General features: G+C 36.1%; 1 protein-coding gene across 1 annotated transcript in view; it reads right to left on the bottom strand.

Annotated features, from left to right (window-relative positions):
• The window catches only part of LOC150097461 (coiled-coil domain-containing protein 43-like), a 63,355-nt gene that overhangs the window by 11,333 nt on the left and 29,245 nt on the right, over positions 1–22,777 (bottom strand). The window contains exons 3-4 of the mRNA XM_090407238.1: positions 20,542–20,686; positions 8,759–8,826 (exon numbers count right to left, since the gene is read on the bottom strand). Coding sequence (XP_090263364.1) covers positions 8,759–8,826; positions 20,542–20,686 — 213 coding nt within the window. The remainder of the gene's footprint in view (positions 1–8,758; positions 8,827–20,541; positions 20,687–22,777) is intronic.

Raw genomic sequence — 22,777 nt, forward strand, 5'->3', positions numbered from 1 at the left:
GTTGTGAAAACACGTGTGATAAGCGAAAGTTGCTTCTTCTGCAGCAAGATTCTTTTCCACTTCTCCCATCTCTTTCTTGGTAAAGAAATAAAACTTTTGCACTTGTACTAGCTCGAGATGCAGATTTATGTCTTTTCGTAGCAATGTGCTGGGTAATGTCGGACTTTCTGCCATGCTTGACGCCAAACAAGCCACCACAAACCATATACTCCACTTTATCTGTCTTTCCCAATTCAGTACATTTTTTTTTAAAAAGGAAATTGAGTTTTTAAAGTGTCTGTATAATCACACTTCCTTTTCAGCATTTTCAACGTTCAACAGGGCCACAGGAGAATTGAAAAACCATAGACTTTAACAGCAGCCGTACAGTAATTAATACTCTACAAGCACCAACCTGTTTCTCTTGGAGCAAGCTTCTAAAATGGCGTGGGCCAAGCGGACCGTTCCGTGCTATTTAAAGCTAAGCCAATATCACAGCACACGCCAAAATGTCAATACACATGCGCGCTGTTCTAACGACTTGTTGTTGTAGTGTTGCCATTACTCGCCTTTAGAAAATAACGTGTCTACAGTTCCCTGTAATGACGGAGAGCGATGTTTATAATAGAATAGAAATTGTAACTCATTGGTTTTGTTATTCAGTCTTGAACTTTAAAATACAGGACAAAAAGCTGTCCCGAAGAGTTTTATCGGGACAATGGGATCCCTACCTCTGGGCTACCTTCACTACCTTTGCAATATGTTCCCTGAATTTTAGGTTTCTATCAGTCACCCCCCCCCCCCCCCCCAAGATCCCTTGCTTCTCCCACTTCCACCAGTACAGTTCCTCCAACAGAGTATGCAGCTTCCCATCAATGTATCCCAAACTCCAAGACTTTACATTTAGCTGAATTAAAATGAGACCCCCATTTGTTTATCATCTGTCCAGTTTATTCAAATCTCTCTTGCAGGGCTACCACATCTGCATTATTACTAATAACCCTTCCCAGCTTCACATCATCTGCAAACAACTAAATATCCTCCTGCACTCTATTATAGAAATTGTAACTCATTGGTTTTGTTATTCAGTCTTGAACTTTAAAATACAGGACAAAAAGCTGTCCCGAAGAGTTTTATCGGGACAATGGGATCCCTACCTCTGGGCTACCTTCACTACCTTTGCAATATGTTCCCTGAATTTTAGGTTTCTATCAGTCACCCCCCCCCCCCCAAGATCCCTTGCTTCTCCCACTTCCACCAGTACAGTTCCTCCAACAGAGTATGCAGCTTCCCATCAATGTATCCCAAACTCCAAGACTTTACATTTAGCTGAATTAAAATGAGACCCCCATTTGTTTATCATCTGTCCAGTTTATTCAAATCTCTCTTGCAGGGCTACGACATCTGCATTATTACTAATAACCCTTCCCAGCTTCACATCATCTGCAAACAACTAAATATCCTCCTGCACTCTATTATAGAAATTGTAACTCATTGGTTTTGTTATTCAGTCTTGAACTTTAAAATACAGGACAAAAAGCTGTCCCGAAGAGTTTTATCGGGACAATGGGATCCCTACCTCTGGGCTACCAAGGGTCAAAGCTGTATAACTGAGAGGAGACCTCCACATAGCCTTTAAAGGAATGCGGAGAACCGACCAGGGCTTCTGACCTAATGTCCAATCCTCACCTTCTCGTGGTGCACCCTGTTGGGTATCTACTTTGATACTGAATGAACGAGGATGGGCTGGCAATTTGGGATTTAGCTGACCAAATTGTATTCTTATTGGTTAAACCAAAATAAAAAATGATGGTACAACATGACAAAATTTCATGCCGGCTGGGGCGTCGCCCGGTTAAACAAGGCCCCCGTTGTTTTCGCCAGGGAACCAGGGCGAACATCGAAAAGTCAGCTACTGGAACAAATCTGAAAACAAACCCCAGCTCAACATCACCAGAGTTAAAGATCGGTACTATCAACGTAAGAAGCCTGAATGGCAAAGAAATGGAGCTAGCTGAGGAATTAGATAAGTACCAGATCGACATAATAGGGGTGACTGAAACAAAAAAGACCAAAACTGGTGAGATCTTTCTGAGCAATAAATACAAAATGTTATATTCAGGCAATGACAATCAAAGAAAAGAAGGAGTAGCCATAGTATTCAACACAAAATACGAGGCTAATCTTCTTGAATGGCAGTCAGTCTCAAGTAGAGTAATGTGGGCAAATATGAGAATGGGGAACTGGACAATGAGACTTATTTGTGCCTATGGTCCCACAGGAGGTTCTACTAAGGTAGAAGTGGAGGAATTTTTTGAGGCATTAGAAAAAGCAACTGACACAATGAAAAAGGAAAAGTTGGTCCTTGTTGGGGATCTAAATAGTAGAGTAGGAAATGATTGTGAGACATACAAAAATATTTTGGGAAAATTTGGAGAAAAGAGCAAAGCTAATAATAATGGCAAATATCTGTTGGATTTCTGCTCAGGACATGGACTGGTTATTACTAACACCATGTTCCAACATAAAAATGTGCACAAATTCACATGGAGAGAAGAGGCTAGGAATAAGAAAAGTCTCATTGACTATGTTATTGTTGATAGTGATGTTTTCTCCTTGGTGCAGGACACCAGAGTATACAGAGGATTTGAAATTGGAAGTGATCACTATTTAGTCTTGAGCAGGATAAAATTGAATTTCATATTGAAAAGAATAACATGTAAGAAAGTTTTAAAGCGAATAAAAGTTGAGCAGCTCTCAGATGTGAACTGTAGACTAAAATACAGAAATATTATTGAAAAGAAAATGAAAGAGTTTGAGAACAGGAATCAAACCTTGGAGATTCAGTGGCAAACTCTGAAGGAAACATTGATTGATTCTGCCAGAGAGGCATGTGGTGAGGTTGTGTGCAAGGATAAAAAAATCAGAACTCCTTGGTGGACACAGGAAGTTAAAGAGGCAGTGAAGGAAAAGAAGAAAGCATATCAAAAGTTCCTGGCAAATAAGTCAGCTTTTACTCTTACAGAATACAGAGACAAATGTAAGAAAGCTAAACAGTGTGTAAAACTAGCTAAACAAAAGTCAAGGGAGGACTTTGGCAAGAATATAGAAAATAAATATCAAGAAGGTGGCAAAATATTCTGGAGGTTGTTGAAGAAGCTTAGGAATGGAGGAAAGAGTGCTGTAAAAGGAATTAGAGATGATAAAGGTGAAATGAAAACAGGAGAAAAAGATATCCTTGAAGTATGGAGTAATTACTTTGAAAAACTACTAAATGAAACAAGCAGTGATGACAGCACAGTTATAAAAAACACTGACCAGGCATGCAGTCAGGAATACATATCCATACTTGAAGTAGAAAAAGCCATCAAAGGCTTGAAATGTGGAAAGGCAGCAGGAGTAGATGATATTCGACCAGAAATGCTGAAGTATGGTGGTTTAAGAGTCTTACAGTGGCTGCACTGCATAGTTCAGAAAGCCTGGACAGAGGGACGAATTCCCGATGATTGGAGTAGAGCTCTCATAGTACCCATATATAAAAAGGGAAATAAAACTGAATGTGAGAATTACAGAGGTATTTCCCTACTGAGTGTTCCTGGCAAGATCTATGCAAGTATACTTGAGAAACGGTTGAGAAGAATTGTGGAAGAAAAGCTTGGTGAAGAACAAGCTGGATTCAGGCCAAATAGAGGCTGTCAGGATCAGATCTTCACTTTACGACAAATAGTCGAGAAAGCATGGGAATATAACAAAGATCTGTATTTAAGTTTTGTCGATTTGGAAAAGGCATATGACAAGGTGCCAAGAGAGAAGCTATTCAATACGCTGCAGTTATATGGTGTCAATGGGGCATTATATCAAGCAATACTTAGTCTTTATTTGAGTTGTAAGTCAGCAGTTAGAATTGAAGGAAGTATAGGAAGATGGTTTAATGTTAAATCTGGTGTGAGACAAGGATGTACATTATCCCCTCTGTTATTCATTATCTATATGGATCACATTATGAAGGAATGTGGTATTAAACCTGATATCAAAATTGGAGATGTTAATGTCAGCTCTTTGCTTTATGCGGATGATGTTATACTTCTAAATAAATCCGCTACAAGTCTGCAAGATTCTCTGACTAAATTGAATAGCTGTTGTAATAGATATGGTATGAAGGTCAACAATAAAAAGACAAAGACAATGAAAATAGGCAGAATCATTGAAAATGTCAACTGTGTTGTGAATGGAGAACCTGTGGAACAAGTAAAACATTTCAGCTACTTAGGCACAATTTTTACTGAAGATGGTAAACTAAATAAAGAAATAGACAACAGAATCAGCAAAGCTGATATCGTGGAAAGTCAATTGAATAAATTCATATGGAATAAGAAAGAAATTAGTCAGAACACTAAATTAGCTGTATACAAGACTGTGTTCAAACCAATTTTAACTTATGGATCTGAGAGCTGGGTCAGAAGTAAAACACTTGACCAAAGACTAGAGACCGCAGATATGAGAGTCCTGAGAAAGATTAGAGGCGTGAACAGATGGCATCAATGGCAATATCATATTAAAAATGAGGATATTAGGAAAGAACTTGCCATTGTCAGCATCCAGGAATGCGTTAGCAGAGCTAATCTCAGATGGTATGGTCACTTAAATAGAATGGGAGAGGAAAGATTAGCAAAACAAGTGTTCTCTGCCAGGTTGGCAGGAAAACGACCCAGAGGAAGACCAAGATATAGATGGATTGATACGGTACAAAGTGCCTTAGACGATAGAAATATAAGATCTGATAATGTTGGAGTCTTGACAAGTAACAGACTGATTTGGAGGAAAATTGTAGAGTTAGTAATGATGTAATTTTTTCATGTAGTACTGTCATATCCTGTACACCCCTTGAGGGTACATGGCAGGAATTTGATGATGATGATGATGATGATAATACAGAGGTCCCAGCCCAGTGGGACCCAACTTGTAACCATCTACTTCCTTGATACTGTTATCTCATACATAACTCTCTGATACCTATCAGACAGTCAATCCTGAATCCAGTTCACTAATCTGATATCTATACCATGTGCTGCAACTTAAATATCAGCTTATCGTGTGGTATCCTGTCAAATGCCTTCATAAAATAAAAAGGCAGAATATGCATTTCCCTTATCAACTGCTCTTGCCACTTTATTATAAAAGGCAATCAGATTACTTAAACAAGAGTGCCCCCTTTACAAATCCATGCTGACTCACAGATAACATTACCCTCATCTATTCAATGTTGTGAATGATCCCTAGTGAATTTCTCCAAAATCTTAACTACTGATGAAATAGTTAAGTGGTCTATAGTGCGACACTTTCAGTCTGTTATCTATCTTACGCAACGGCACCATCTTACCCTCCTTTTGCTCCTTGAGCACTTTCCTGTGGCCAGACTTTCACTGAAAAGGCAGGTCAACAGAGTTGCCAGTTCTTTAGTCCATTCTCTAAAAATCTGTGGCAAAATTACATCTAGTCCCATTGTTTTATTGACATCCAGAGTCCTAGGTATTCAAAACACATTCTTCTTGTACTTTTAAGCCTCAAACCTGTCTTATCCCCTCTAGTATTAAAACTTACTTCTCTAGGATGAAATACCAAATAAAGCGTTCAATGAACAATTCCACTATCCTTTGCATCAGTCACCCTATTGCCTTTTTTATCCATCATTCTTCCACAATCATTTCTTCCTACTGGCTACATAACAAAAGAATTCTTAGAATTTTCTTTAAATTCCAGGGCCAATCTTATCTTGTATTCCAGTTTTGCCTTTCATACCATATTAGTCACTCTCCTGGCCTGAGTCATATTCTTCATGCATCTGCTCTCCACCCTTCTCTTTATATCTCTTCCGTAACTTCTTTTTTTCTGAAGTTCCTGTTGGATATGGTTTGTCATCCATTTTACACTAAATTATGTTCTCTTCTTTACTCGCAGTATACAACTTAATACTGTAAAACTCTATATAGCTTGGAAGTACCAAAGCGCTTTACATCGATTTTTACAGAGGTCAAGTCTCATGCGATTGTTACAAAAATAAATAGAGCAATCCCCTTGTATGTCTTTATATACTTTATGCTAAATATTAATGTAAATAACCCTATGGGAATTGAATGTACTTACTGCTTTAACAAAAATTTCTAGAATGTCAAAAACAAAGGCAATGCTTTGCCAGCAGAACTTTGTATAATAGCTATGTATAAGGGCATAAGAAAGTTGTTTACGATTTATGTGTAGGAGAAAGTTGTTTGCGAGCTCTGCATATAAACACCTTCAAAGTCAGTGTCAAAGATATCGGCAACATTCAGACAAGTTTCCGCTGCCCAACAACATAGAATTAAAGGAGTGCACGGAGGAGAAGAAAGAACGGGTCGGTCTTAACAGAAGATCAAGGAGACGTGCCGAATTCTTCGGGAGTTACAACCCTTTGCGCAAGGTCCCGGAGAACGTGAAATAAAAAGGTACTGAGCCGAACATCGGTGTGGGCAGTTATCAGAGTCAGCAGTTAGAGGCAGAAATTCCAAGAGTAGGATCCAGAGGACAGGACTTTATGGCGAGCCATGCCAGAGGAGAAACTGATCGGAACGACAAAAGAATTGCCAATGTAAATACGAGAGGCAGTGTCATTCAGATGTCTTTTTGCCGGGGGGGGGGGAAGATCAGTCTTTTTGAGTACCGGAAAATTGCAGTCCAAAGCCCACCAATATCCCGACGAAATGCCTCCTGAAGCAAGACTCTCCAGATGTGCGTGTGTGACACAGAGCCTCTGTTTGTTCCATCTTTTGTTGTACATTCCTTTTGTAATCTAGGAGATACGTTATAGATGGACTGATAAGAAATAGTAATAAGAAGTGTCTATAAGAGAGTCCTCAAATTTGTTATTAATTGGAATATAATTTGTGAGATAACTTGGCATAGCTAGCTAACTCTTTGTGAGTAAATTAGTTTCAATAATTTGATTTAATAAGCGGAGAAGTAATTGAATAATTACATTGTATAGTTATTTAGCATTGAAAAGGGAAAGTTTGTTTCTTTATACTAAAAATCTAATGGATAGGTAGAGAGAGTAACCTCCCTATTGTTTAATTAATGTATTTTGTTATTAATGTAAATAAAATGTGTTTTAATTATATGTCAATAGAGTGCCACCTGATCTTCTATTTTACAATGCAACGTTCCTAAATAAACTCGGATCTGTGAGCGGGAAACAACTAAGGCATTAAAAGCGTAGTTTAAGTACTTGAGAACCACGACTGTTTATGTAAACTTTCTTGAAGGAATTTATGCTAGTAAGAGAGAGAGAGAGAGAGAGAGAGATCTACCGGACGTATTACTAAGTCTTATGCCGATATAGAAATACTGGTGGCGCAGTCTTAACAAATAAATTTTCCAGTGTCCATAGGCATATGACTAGTAAATGCGAAAGTTGGATAAACATAGTACGTAGTAGAATAAGAAAGGTTACGAAAGCAAAAGCGAACTGTTATAAAGAATAAAGAAGATATTACAATATAGGAAAATAACACCTATTGTTACAATACTGCTGCTGATAAATATTCCTTCACAAGTTCCCATGCATTGATGATATTTTGCGGCTCCAATTTCTCATCCATGGAACTTCCCAAAGTTCCAGAGACATTTGCACCCAAAAAAAGCATGAGTCTATCTTTTGCAGCTTTAAAACCTGGAGTAGAACTTTCTTCACAGGAAATGAAGGTGTGCGATGGCAATTTTTTCCAGTAGAACCTAGTCTCATCAACATTAAAAATGAGATCAGGAGGATAACTTCCTTGTTCTACACAATCTTGAAATTCTTTAGGAAAAGCAGTCACTGCTGCAAAATCTGCACTTGTCGCCTCACCACATAATTTGACACTATATGGCACTTACTTTGAGACTTAAATCTCATGAACCAACCTTTGCTTCCTAAAAATGTTTCTTCGCCTAAATCTGTCTTTTTAAGAAGCTCAAAAATTGTTTTTGCTTTCTCATTTATAACAGCCTGGGTCAGAGGAATGTTTTTCTGATTCAAGTCATCCACCTATAATGATAATAATTTTTCCATTTTTTTTCACGAAGTTTACCCTGGCACCCTGGCTATAACTTACATGTTTTGCATTTAGTACTGCCTTAGATTGTTGCACAGACTGTTTTATTCTATCTGCATTTTTCATAATTTTAGTAACAGTCGATGGAGGTAAGTTCATACTTCTACAGACATTAGTACGTGTCTGCCCATTTTCCATTCTTCGAATCACCTCCATCGTCTTCTCAAGTGTGATTGATTTCTGTACCTTCTTAACACCAAGTTCTGCTTGGTGTTAAGAAGGTGCTTCTTTTATCAGACATGATATGTAATTACATACTTTATCAATTTAAATATGTATGTAAAAAAATTAAATAGAACAATCAGGCAGATTCAATAGTAAAACTAGGTTTGATACATATACATCGTAGTAGCTCGGTAAACACTCAAACACTAGAGTGCCTGCTAACATCGTTTCTCAGTCAGACCACACTACAGTAAGAAAGCATGCACAGGCATCCGGTGTTATTCTGAATCGCTGTAAATTGAACCATCGTAAACCGAGGGTTGCCTGTACTTAATATTGTAGTTCAGTTAATCCATGTAAAAGAATTTTCACTGTTTTAAAGACATTTGAGTTGGAAAAAACAAAGTGTACTGAATTTTTCTAGTGAACTCAGAAGCTACCAATTATAGGTTTAAAACAACTTTTCTCTTTGCAAAAAAGGATACTAAAATTAGACAGTGATGAAGAAGATGAAGCAATTCCTTCTGGTCCACCAGGATCATCTGTATTATTTCTGACAAACTGATTAAAGAAATTAATACTTTTGATAACTTTTTTTTTCATATCAATTTACAAAAAACCTAGGATGAACCACATCACACAATCATTGGCCAAATGAGAATTTGAAAGTTGTATTTACACTTCATTAACATTGAATTTCTCATTTTTTACCTTACTTCAAATTATCATCAGACAGATGTCATTAAGAGGTGGTCGATATTTATACATCTCAGTAAACTTCACTCACAACTTCAGAGACATTTTATGTAATATATATATATATATTATATTACTGAACTTCATATATGAAATTCCTCTTAAGTAGCCAATAACTATACAATTTATTCTAAAAATGTAAAGTAAAAGAAGTTATAAAATTTTTAAAAAAGTAAAAAAAATAACAATAAAATAAAATAAACTATAAAAACAAAATGGCTAACCTCTTTCAGTTCCTCTGATTCAAGAAAATTAACAGATCTTTAAACTAATTCATATAAAAATATAGCCTAACAGCTTTATTTCTTTTTTACATTAGTCAAAATATATGCTACATTATACATTAATTTATAAATAACCGCACGGTTAGTCTAGTGGCTTTGCGCCTCGCAACCATATGCTTGGGGAAGGAGTGTCCCAGGTTCGATTCCTGTTGTAGACGTGAGGAATTTGAGGATCTTCCTCAGGCATAGCCAAGTTATCCGGTCTTGGGCACGGTCAGTAGGGTTTTTTCCGCCAGTTTATCTGGCGTTTTTCATCCCGCAAACAGGCAAACCGGCCCCATGAATATATGCCTTTACAGTCAAAAATATATATCCCCCCAGCAGCAGACCAGGCGACGGGTCGGTTGGGAGTAGTACTAACAAGAAGTCGCATCTAAAGTAACACGCGGACCCTGCATGGGAAGCGGGAATAACGCGTAGAAGATCCATTCATTTATAAGCTACAAAAATGCTTCTCAAAAATAGAAGAGCATTAATGATGTATCAACCAGTCTTATTTTGAATTTCCATAACATTATCTTTCTATAATAGCTTCTTTCTCTGTTCATAGTGGTTTCATTCAAATTTGATGTTTATTTGGAAATTGCTTCATACAAAAAAATATTTCTAGAGAGTCAGAAAGTATTATTTGGGAGAAGCTGCTATTTGAATATTAAACAGAATTTTATTTCTGTATGGTCATTTTATTTTGCTTGATCTTGTTAATCACTTGAAGATTCTGTAGATAAAGCCAAAAAGTCACAGTGAGGGCATCCACTTTTCTTCAAAAGTGATCACCACATTCTTTGAGCAATTTGGAAAGAAAATGTTAACAATATCATTAATAGATTTAGATTTTGTAAACACATCAGGAGGCAAACAAGAAGCCTTTCTCTGTTCTTTTGATCTTTGCTTATCAATATTTTATAGAATAGAGAATATCCAATTCCTATGTAGACCTCGGGGTTGGTCCCCAGATCCAGATGAATAATTAACACTCCCTGATTGGCAAATTCTAACTCCTCGGACTAAAGACAATTTCCTTGCTCCCAGGCATTTTTGATGAATTCACTGTACTCTCTTCAACAGATCAATCTGGATACAAGATGAAAAATGTCCTTCCTCTAATCCCTGTTATACATGAAATATCTTATGCGTTCAGTTAAACTTTTTCCATGCAAAAAAAATTAACTACTGTAGCAGTCTATTGTATCAAATATTTTAATCTGAAAATAACAGACATCAATGAAGAACAGAAAATTCAACCAGGTAAAACAACAATGGATTTCAACAGATATCAGCTGCACACTACAGTAAATAGCATTTCCTCTACTCAGTTCCAACTAAGTCTGCTGGAACATGTAGCTGCCACCCAAACTTGTTTTGTGGAGTTTAGCTTGAAACTCCACAAAACAAGTTTCTTTTCCTCCTCTTCATCCCTGCTGCTGCTATATTGTGGAACAATCTTCTCTCTGATGTGCTTCCCAAGGAATACAATATATAGGCTTTTAAATCAAATGTAAACAAGTTTCTCCTTTCCCAACCCACTACCCATACATAGTACTAATGTATTATGGGTTGATTAACCAACCTCTCGTGTATGGGCTTAAGAGGGGGGGGGGGGTTTCATCCATTGAAACTGTGTAAGAATGTAGTTAGCAGGGCGTTAGGACTAGATTTTGGAGGATAGTGAATGAGCTGCCAGAGGTGGTAGTGAGTGCTTTCACACTGAATGAGTTTAATGAGAGGCATAATAGGCATTGCGTGAATAATGGATCTCCTGTGATGAGTCTTAATTCCATGGAAACATCTCTATTACACACTGGTGACCAAAACCTAAGGACGAACACTATTGCTGAAGATTACAACTGCAAATTTAGGTGAATAAGCTGTGGCAATTCGCATAACTGACGATTTCGAGTAAAAAGCAGGTACACATGGTAAAACTCAAAAGGATAAAAGGCTGTGCTAAGCAAATTGTATTTGAAGTAAGCTCTTTTCATGAAGCAATAAAGTTGCAAACTTGGATGTCTTGTTCTCTGTATTCTCTGTGAGCAACAGCTGACTTACCAGGAACTTTCTTCTTGCAAATGTAAGTTTCTGTGGTTTAGTAGTTCTATGGAAAGTTTTCGGTTTTGAGACCATATTATTACGTAATTAAAGAGTTTAATAAAAATAACCAATTAAAACCCAAGTTTCATAAGTCGTATGACTTACATCATCATCATCAGGGATACTAGTACCTAAAAGTTTTACACAACAAAAGCCTATAATATAATAAATTCGATAACTGTTGAAATAAATTGGGTATGAAAATCAGTAATGCAGTGATATTTTATTAAAAGACAACAGAAAAAGTTTCCAAGCAAAGTTTTAGTACATCTCTACCCATCATTGATGGTACTCCATCAGTACCCACACTGATGAGTTCACTAGAATCTACTTGTAGATTTTCTAGGCATGATTTTACTTTCTCAAATATGTCTGATCTTCTTGTTTTTCTATAAAGCGATTCAAGACCGATATGTTCTTCAAAAACATTAAAATTATCATCAATTTTCTTATAAAAATGTTTAACTAGGTTACATTATATATGTCAGCAGATTCATCCAAAGCTAAAAAAGAATCCAAAGTACAAGCATGGACAAGGTCTTTTTTTACATCATGAGAGAGTTCTTTGGTGTATCTCGTAACTGTTTGCTTTGAAAGAGCAATTTCTTTTCTTTCAATATTTTTATCACCAGGACATCTTGTAAATATTTGGAGATAAGACTTAACAATTTCTTCTCCAGAGAAAGACTTCTGTTTGTTGGTCAATGCTAAAGTAATTTTGTAGAACATTCTGTCATTGTCACCTTTAATAATTTCTTTTAATTTCTTCCTTTTTCTTAATCACATATTCTCTCTGTAACTCAGACCCAAACATTAGCTTTAGTTTTCCTTCTATTTCAGTCTGATGTTGCGTTTTATAGTGTCTATTAAGATCATGTGAGAAAGCTTTTTCACAAACAATGCACAACAGTTTTTCCTGATGGAAAACTGCTGTGCAATATGTTGTGCAGGGGTTAAATGAGTTCTATAAATAAGAACTCATTTTACCCCTGTTTATTGAATTCACACTTACTATCACCTTCTGTTTTTCATTTGCTATGTGATGGATGAATGTAAAAATAAGGCTTAATTTTTGAAAAGGTATAAAATTGCAAATGTTCACAAAGGATGAACAAAGTACAACTCTGTAGTGCATGAGTATCAATTTTTTTATTTTTTTATGTTGAGCCCATACACAAGAGGTTGATTGATCAACCTATAGTAGTATGGATAGTGGGTTGGGAAAGGAGGAACTTGTTTACATTTGATTTAAATGACTGTATATTGTATTCCTTGGGAAACACAACACGGGAAGACTGTTCCACAGCACAGTAATTGCAGGGAATGGAGGAGGAAAAGAAACTTGTTCTGTGAGTTTCAAGATGCACCGTGAAGGAATGTTGAGCAGTAGATGCAAGTTTTCCAACAAGCTTAGTACCGAGTGGTGGAATTATTGATGCTATTTCAGATGAACATTTCCCCATGGAAATATTTTTAGAATATACATATTGCAGAAACCAAACGTCTATGTGAAAGTGGGGAGTGTGAGTTGGTAAGAAATGGGTCATTAATAAATCTAATTGCTCTCCTCTGTATTGAGTCAAGCATTTTGAGGGAGCTTTTAGCCCCCCCCCCCCCCCCCCCCCCACACACACACTCCATATGTGAGAGCAGTATTCAATAGCTAGGCAGATTTGTGATTTGTATAATGTTATCAGCTGTTCAGGGGTGAAGTAATCTTGAGTGAAAGAAAAATTCTAGTTTTTTTTTAAGCTAAGGATGCAATGGTTGTGATGTGTTTATCCCAGGAGAGGTTTCGTGTCAGGGTAATTCCAGAAAGCTCAAACTGTCTGGAAATGTATCGTCAAAAAGAATACTGGGAAAAAATGGGTTTTATTAGCATTGAAATTAATAAGGTTATCTGAACTCCACTGAAGGATGGCTTGGAAATCGGAATTTAGGGTGGTGGTTGATGATCTGTAAGTTGAGGTGAGTTGTGTAGGGAAAGGTTTATCGAATGAAAGGGAGAAGTGCAATGTGTTAGTTATTGCCTGCAAAACTGTGTATTGGGGTTGGAGGTCAACTGAAGTAGGTCATTGATATATATAGCAGGAAGAATGTTTGTGAGAGGATAGAACCTTGTGGAATCCCAGCATTAATTGAATGGTGAGAGGGTAAGGAACCATTCACCATCACACACAGTGTGCATCTGGAAAGAAAGCTGGCAATCCAACTACAAAATCCCTGGGACCGACCCAGTCAAAAGCTTGGAGATATCAAGTGCAACCACTTGAGATTCACCAAATGTCTCCATGGCATTTGTCCAGAGATGGGTAACATATGTGAGCAGATCTCTGGTTGATCGACAGCGACGGAATCCATACTGGCAGTCGTTTATTATGTGGGTGCCTTCAAGGTAATGTAGGACTTGGGAATTGATGATTTTTCCATTACTTTAGACAAGACTAACTGAAGTAAGCGAGATAGGGCAGTAGTTGGATGGCAGTGACTTGTCGCCCTTCTCGGGAATGGGTTGAATATGAGTCAGTTTTCAGGTTGTGGGGTAGATACCAGTGGAGCAAGAGATTATATATAGGCAACATAGGAGTCAGTTCTGGTGCACAACCTGTCAGGGCAGTTGGAGAAATGCCATCAGGGCCAGGAGACTTTTTTCTTCTGTCTAATTTCAACAGTATTTTTCTGATCTCATCCTGGCAAAAGGATATAAGAGGCGTTGCATGTTGGGCATCTGGAATGATTGGGGGGGGGGGTACGTTTACCATTGTCAGTAATGCATGCATTGGAAGCAAAGTGCGAAGCCAGAAGATCGGCTTTTTCTGTGGGTGATGATGCAATAGAGCCATCTGGGTATGATAAGGGTGGGAATAGAGTTGGGCAGAAATTACGGCCAATTGCTTTAGTGAGAGACCAAAAGGCTCGGCTGCTAGTTTCTGTTTTTTGCTCTTTCAACTGTTTTGGAAGCATTTATTGTGTTGTTTTTTTTTTGCATCTATTTTGGGCTTCACTTTAAGCTCTAAAAAAAGGATGGGTTTTTGATTTCAGCCATTTACGGAATGTTTGGTTTTTCATCTGTACAGCCTTGGCACATCCTTTTGGAGAACCAGGGTTTAGTTAGAATGGCAGTTCAGAGTAGTGTGGGGGAAATGTATGTTTCCATGCCGGTGAGGATTACTTGGGTGATAAGTTCAGTGCATATGTTTGGGTATCTCTACTGGGGGGGAAAGCCCCCCTAGTAGATATCTATATATACTAGGGGGGGTGGCAGCCCCCCCTAGTAGATATCTATATATATATATCCTTTTTTCAAGTTTAGGCAAACAGTCTGCATCTGAAATTTCTTCATGCACAAGAACACCACAAACAAAATCTAATTTCTTGGCATTTTTAATTTATAACAAGTGGAAAAAAAAAAAAAAAAAAAAAAAAAAAAACTTTCTACAACTTGCTCTAATCCAGAGCATTTTAATAATAAGGATTTACATATTTTCACTAATTTGTATACGGGATATATTACAACTTGTTTCAGTAAGGAAATACCATGAGTAGACATAATAATCTTCTTCTTCCAACTTTCCAGGCTTATATGCCAAGTGGCCTGTTCCGGACTCAATTCCATCATTTTAAGGGTCTTCCTCTGCATTGAGCACCTTTTGGGTGGTAATTTAGAATATGTTTAGGTATTTTACTTCTATTCATTCTCAGTATGTGTTCTTTCCATTTTTCCCTATAACAAATATCTGTTTCATTTAGGGAGGTTGTAATTCCAAGTTTTTTTTTTTTTTCTTTTTTCACTGCTTTTCATTTTGTCCATTATTGTGACCCCTTCAGTTCTGCACAGAAATTTTATTTCAGATGATTCAATTCTTCTTTCATCTGCTTTTTCTATTGTCCATAAAGTAAGGTTGGTTTAGCTACTGTATTGTAGATTCTTATTCGTGTGTGTTTTTGTACATAATTGGGTTTAAAAATTTTATTTATAATGCCCGTTACTTTTAAAAAGTTTAATATCTTTGGTTCTATATCAGCTTTGTTGTTTATTACTATTTTGCTTCTTATTGGATTAGCACCTTTGAAGGCCATGACTTTTGTTTTGTCTGTTGATATTTCCATACCATATGTGTTTATCAGATTATTTAGACTGCATAATGATTTTTGTAGTTAATTGTTTCTAAGGATTATTTGGTCATCAGCAAAAAGAAGAGTAGCTAATCTGGTATTACGGTTTATCTTGAATCCTCCTTCATTAGTTATCTTCCATTCTATTATCATTTTATCTATGTAAATATTAAATAAAACCGGTGAGAGAGGGCAACCCTGAAGTACTGCTCTATTTATTGGTTTCCAGCTTGATGTTGAATTATTGTACTTCACAGAAATTTTATTATCTTGATATATATTATATAAGGCTCTAAAGAGTTGGTTTAGTATTTCACATTCTTCTAGGATTTCCCATAGTTTTTCTCTGATAATTTTATCAAATGCTTTGGTGTAATCTATAAAAGCTATGTGTGTTTCTATGTTCGTTTCTCTGTGTTTTTATTAATAATTTTAACGTAAATGCAGAGTCTATGCAAGACCTGCCTTTTCTGAATCCATTTTGCTCTTCTATTAATTTTGGGTCTACTATATGTTTTAGTTTATATGCTAAGATTTTTGCATATACTTTATAACAGGTACTAAGTAAGCTGATTCCACAATAATTGTCACAATCAGATTTCTGTCATTTTTTGTAGATGGGGATAACAATTGCTTTGGTTCCAATCTTGTGGGCATTTTCCTTCTTTCCAGATCGTATTATAAAAGTTAAGTAACCTGAGTGAGAATTCAAGTCCTGCATATTTAATAAGTTCCAAGTTTATATTGTCTTCTCCTGGAGCCTTTTCTGTTTTGCTTTGGGTTAATGCTTCTGTTAATTCTTCTAGAGTGATGTTTTCCGTTTTGAATGTTTCCATCATACCATAGATCTTGGTAGTAATTTTGCCATGTTTCTATTTTATAATAATTAAATTAAATTAAATAAACTAAATAACTAAAACAATAATTAAAATTATAATAACGGAATAAACTCACATAAAATATTATTTATTAGTAGAATTTTTGCCTGAATATCATAGGCATCTTCAGTATATGTATAAAGCTAATTAAACAATAACTGACAATTCCAAAGGTGCCACCTAAGTAGCTAATGTAAGATAACTAAAAAAGGTCAAAAACAAGCGAAACTTTACTTCACTCTCCTAACTTAAACAGATCCAGTGGTTTACGTCTATCCCCTTTGTGGGAGATAGTACTTTATAAATCAGGTACTCTTTCCTAACTTTTTTAATTGTGTATATATATATATATATATATGTGTGTGTGTGTGTGTGTGTGTGTGTGTGTGTGTGTGTGTGTGTGTTAGGGTTAAAGTGATAAATCCAGTTATTATTAATAATTATCGGTTATTATTAATAATTACCGGTTAAAGTGAATAATTCCTAGAGGAGTCTGGTAAATGTAATAAAAACAGGTTTATAGGTTTTCATTCTCAATAGAAATTATAACAGCTTAGGTTAGGTTAGTTTATAATGAAAAAAGTAAGGAAAGTACTTCTTTTGCACTCAATGAAATCAGAAATCACTATAAACTAACCTAACCTCGATGTCACATGTCAAGTGTAGTCATAGTTTGTCGTGGGCAGATTAATGGGGATGAAAGATAAACATTGTTTTGGGCCGAGCTTAATGATAGCATGCAGATAAATGGGATAACAAATAAAAGTTGTTGTGGGCAGATGAATGGGGATTATAGATAAATCAGAGAGGAAATGATCAGTGTTTTTCTCCATTGATGAGGAAAGAGGTACAACAACGATGTTTATCTATTATTCCCATTCATCTGCCCACAACAACTTTTATTTGTTATCCCCATTTATCTACCCACAATCATTAAACTCTGCCCACAACATCTTTCATCCCCCAATAATCTGCCCACGACAAACTATGACTACACTCTGGTTCGACATCCAGGTTAGTTTAGGTTAGTTTATAATGATTTCTGATTTCATTGAGTGCAAAAGAAGTACTTTCCTTACTTTTTACTTTTTTCATTATAAACTAACCTAACCTAACCAATAAAGGTTAGGTTAGTTTATAATACTTTCCAACTGATAAAGGTTAGGTTAGTTTATAATGATTTCTGATTTCATTCAGTGCAAAAGAAGTACTTTCCTTACTTTTTTTTTTTTTAATTATAAACTAACCTAACTTAAGCTGTTATAATTTCTATTGAGAATGAAAACCTATATATAAAACCTCTAAACATGTTTTTATTACATTTACCAGACTCCTCTAGGAATTATTCACTTTAACCAGTGAAAGTGAGTGATTAATTCTCGTAAATTATTCACTTTAACGTGAATAATTTACGAGAATTAATCACTTTCACCGGTAATTATTAATAATAACCGGATTTATCACTTTAACCGTAACATATATATATATATATTTTAAATAAGTTAGGAAATTTATTGACCTTTTTTAGTTATCTTACATTAGCTACTTAGGTGGCACCTTTTGGAATTGTCAGTTATTGTTTAATTAGCTTTATACAGGGTGTCCCAAAATTCACGCAAGAAGTAATTTTGATAGAAAACACAGGTTTTTAATTAAAAATTGTAATTTCTTATTGATTCATAAAGTATACAGTATAGGGTTATGCATGAAATAGCATATCGGGTAAATGGCCTCCACGGCTTTGCTGGCACATACGCACTCTTTTGTTGAAATTTTCCATGACCATTTTGCATAAATGTGGCTGAATTTCGTTGATACAGCACTCAATTTCCTCCTTCAAGGCATGGGTGGTCGTGGGCTTGTTGGCATAAACCTTAGACTTCAAAAAACCCCAAAGAAAAAAGTGCAACGGCAGCATTAAGTCACATGATCTGGACGGCCAATTCTGATCACCAAAACGGGAAATTACATGGCCAGGAAATGACTCATGCAGTAACTGAATTGTTTCTCGGGCTGTATGGCATGTGGCACCGTCTTGTTGAAACCACATGTCGTCCACATCCATATCTTGCAATTTAGGCACAAAAAACTGGATTATCATGTCGTGATAGCGAGCACCATTAACTGTTATTGCCTTCCCAGCCACATTTTCAAAGAAGAATGGACCGATGATGCCTCCAGCCCAAAATCCGCACCAAACAGTGACACGTTGTGGATGCATTTGTTTCTCAACAATCACTCGTGGATTTTCTGAACCCCAAATGCGACAATTTTGTCGATTAACAAAGCCATATCACTGAAGATGATTTTGTTTGAAAAATAAGCATCCACTTGTTGTTCCATAATCCATTCAACAAACTCTCTTCGCTGTGTGTGGTCAGTAGGCTTCAGTTCTTGAGTCAATTGAACTTTGTAAGCATAAAGATGCAAATCTTTCATGAGAATACGCTGTAGAGAGCTTCTCGAAATGCCCAATTCAAGACCACAGTGCCGAATTGATGTTCCTGGGCTCTCAGCAACACTCTCACGAACTGCTTCAATGTTTTCTGTTGAACGACTTGTTGAAGGATGGCCAGAGTGTATAAGATCACTAATCAATCCAGTTTCCTTGAATTTTTTAATTAATCTTTTCACAGTTGATGAAGTTAAATCACTATTCTGACCATATTTTGTACGAAAATTGCGAACTGTAGCTGCCAAACCTTCATTATTTTTAAAATATTGCTTAACAATGAAAATGCGTTGTTCTTTCGTGTAGCGCTCCATTTTTAATAACCCTGAACTGTCAGCTGTCGCGTTGTCTTTTTTTTCTCGTTGGCAACACTTTACCGCACAAATGGCACTAAATTTAAATCTTGCGTGAATTTTGGGACACCCTTTACATATACTGAAGATGCCTGTGATACTCAGGCGAAAATTCTACTAATAAATAATATTTTACGTGAATTAATTCCGTTATTATAATTTTAATTATATACAACTTTTGTATTACTTCAACCTTGGCATATCTTCTGGGTCTAGCTCCCACTGATAATATCTCAATAAAGGTCAAAACAGGTTAGGGTAATGGCCATAATGAATAGCATTATACACACCCAAAAGGATATATGCTTTGCATTAGGGGATACCAAGGCGATTAATGTGAAGTCATTAGTTTCTACATACAAGTAGCTTAGTCACGAAGAAATTTTGCATGCAAACTTTGTTTGCTTACACTTAGATAAAAGATTAAACAATAATATAATTTCTTGGCATTTTTAATTTATAACCAAGTGCAAAAAACTTTCTAAGGTAGTTGATTCTTGGATTTAAATGTTTTAAATGATATATGTTCCTGAAATACTTTACACACAGTAAATTGTTGGAAGGAGGACTTCTCAAAACAGTAATAGATGGTAAAGTTTCTGGAAAAAGGGTAAATGGTAAATCCTCAATGAGATGGATGGTGTGTCTGGAGTAAATAGTCTTCAAAGAGTTGAAGCCTCCATAAAAGCATTCAACAGGACCACCTAGCAACGATGACTGGTGTATCACATCATTAAGGAACGGAGTGATCATACAGCAAATGATGATGTCCAATGAATTGATGGATGGATGCTGTTCCTCTTGACAATTTCTACACCCTGAAATCGTCAAATCAATTTATACTTGTTTAGTTTTGAATTTTATTAGCATGGGAGTAAATGCATATGCATGTTTACCAAAGGAAGTAAGAAGCACTGTTTTACCCCTATCCTATATTTGCCTTGTCAGTAGACAAGGCAACTGGTCCCCATTCTTTTATGATTCCTGCATTTTTACAGAAATTACAGCATAGTAAACAAAAGGATGATGTTCCTAATTCTAACTAGGATTTGTTAAGTACTCTCTTATATGCTATTGAGTTTGTTGAGTTGCAAGTTTAAAAACCAGTTTCTTCCAAAAGAAAAAAAAAATGTGAAAAAAGTTCCTCTAATTACTAAATACAACTGAACTTATAAATCTTTCTTCCACGGACCTAAAAGTTCCCGAGGTTATGCAAACGTATATATAAAGAAGAGGATTTGTAAAGGAGGAGAATATAATTTGCTTCGTAAAATCAAAATTTTACAGAATCTTTTCTATGAAATAAATAACAAAAACTAGTCATTTTATAAAGGATACTCTTCTTCATCTGACACCTGGGAATAATTTGCTAGTATGGTTTCACGAAGCATTTTTTCTTCAGTAGTGAGCTTGCGTTCTTTTATAACAGACTGTGCCTGTTTTTCCATGATACTTGCTATTTTGGCATCCATGTTAATATATTCTAAGTGTGTGGCATAAACCAAAAAAAAATATTATTTTATAGTTAAATTAATATTTTTCAAGATATGCAAATTTGCTATCACCTGTAATGTTAGTTTTCATTACACTCGTTACCTCAAAAAAATCATGAATGCACCATATACAAAACAATTTCTGGCAAAATTTTTAAGAAACACTATGCTAAAGTTTTAGTAACTAAAATCAACCAATAAAGAATTTGTTTATATAATAAAAAAAATTATAATATTGCTGTTTTTTTTTTAAAGATGTAGCTGCCAACTATAACAATTAGTATAAACTTCACATTCGCAAAGGTACCTAATATTACCTAAATATTAGATAAAATACTACAATCTGGTGACAGAGAGGTGGGAATACAGAGGGACACAAGTACATCCAAAAGCATTTGCAATGGTGGACCAGAAGGTATGAGTCATTTGGAGAAGAGACAAGATTTTAGCCCTTTCAAAGTCACTGTTACTGATGATTTTTCAAGTGCTGCAGGCTTCAGTGTAGGCTATGAATGAAACTGAAGTTTGTCTCGTGCCACTTACAATAAGCTGTTTTCTTTTCTTAGAGTGTCCTAGCACATATTTTGGAAACCATGATTTGGATATAGTATGGGAATTTTGAAGAGTATAGGAAATGAAGACTCTCATTCCAACATGGATATTTCTGTAACAAGATCATAAGTATCTGATTCTGGAGAACAGAAGAGTAGCCTGACCAAGGAAAGGAGGAATAAAAGTCTAACACACTTTCATTTCTCCCACATGGCATTTTTGTGACAGATACATGAGGTTGTGAATGGCTGAGGAAAGAGCATTCTATTAGAGATGAAACTTGGATGAGATTGTGACCTGAATTACCAAGAGGAGCAATCACCTCAGCAACATTGCTGAGGTGATTTGTACCTACAGTAGAAGGAGACATGGTTCAGAAAAAATCCAAAATGTTGGGTGGAGTGGAGAGAATTTTGTGGAATTCTGGTTGACAGGAATAAATACCTCTGCTACTCTTCTAGCTTTGGAATCAGAAAAAGGAAACCAGTTAGAGTTGTGGTGTTAAAGCCACCAAGGAATGTGCTTTCACTGTAAGGGATGGACTGTAGGAAATTAAGCTACAAGGACAAAAGTGAAAGAGGTCAGAGAGATTTTCAGAATGGCACAGGGGAGGAGCAGCAGAAAAATGATACATAATAAGGCAAAGAAATCTTAATTCACAGACGATCAAAATGGAAAGATTACTCGTGCTTTTGTGCAATGGAATGCACAAAAGCACAAGTATTACCATTGGGACAGAAGGAATCACACAGGGTGCAGTTTGTATAATTAAGATGGGTTGCTGTTAGCAGAGATTTGGAATTTGGTCACAAACAAGATAAGGTTTGGATATCTACAAGTGATAGCACACATCATTCAAGTTAGTGTTTATACCACAATTTTTTTTTATTTAAAATTTTTAGGGGAATTTTTCAAAAAATTCCCTTAAAATTTTTTTACAGGGTGAAGAGAAAAATTTCACAGAACAGGTGGAGAGGGAAAAAAAAAAGAACCTCCGCTCTGGAAACCAAATATCAACAGCCACTCTCAGATCTTTGTTATATTCCCATGCTTTCTCGACTATTTGTCGTAAAGTGAAGATCTGATCCTGACAGCCACTATTTGGCCTGAATCCAGCTTGTTCTTCACCAAGCTTTTCTTCCACAATTCTCAACCGTTTCTCAAGTATACTTGCATAGATCTTGCCAGGAACACTCAGTAGGGAAATACCTCTGTAATTTTCACATTCAGTTTTATTTCCCTTTTTATATATGGGTACTATGAGAGCTCTACTCCAATCATCGGGAATTCATCCCTCTGTCCAGGCTTTCTGAACTATGCAGTGCAGCCACTGTAAAACTTTTATACCACCATACTTCGGCATTTCTGGTCGATTATCATCTACTCCTGCTGCCTTTCCACATTTCAAGCCTTTGATGGCTTTTTCTACTTCAAGTATGGATATGTATTCCTGACTGCATGCCTGGTTAGTGTTTTTTATCACTGTGCTGTTATCACTGCTTGTTTCATTTAGCAGTTTTTCAAAGTAA

Source organism: Typopeltis vanoorti, chromosome 17 (assembly GCF_054136105.1).
Source record: "Typopeltis vanoorti isolate ZY-2024b chromosome 17, IOZ_Tvanoo_1.0, whole genome shotgun sequence".
Taxonomy (NCBI): Eukaryota; Metazoa; Arthropoda; class Arachnida; order Uropygi; family Thelyphonidae; genus Typopeltis; species Typopeltis vanoorti.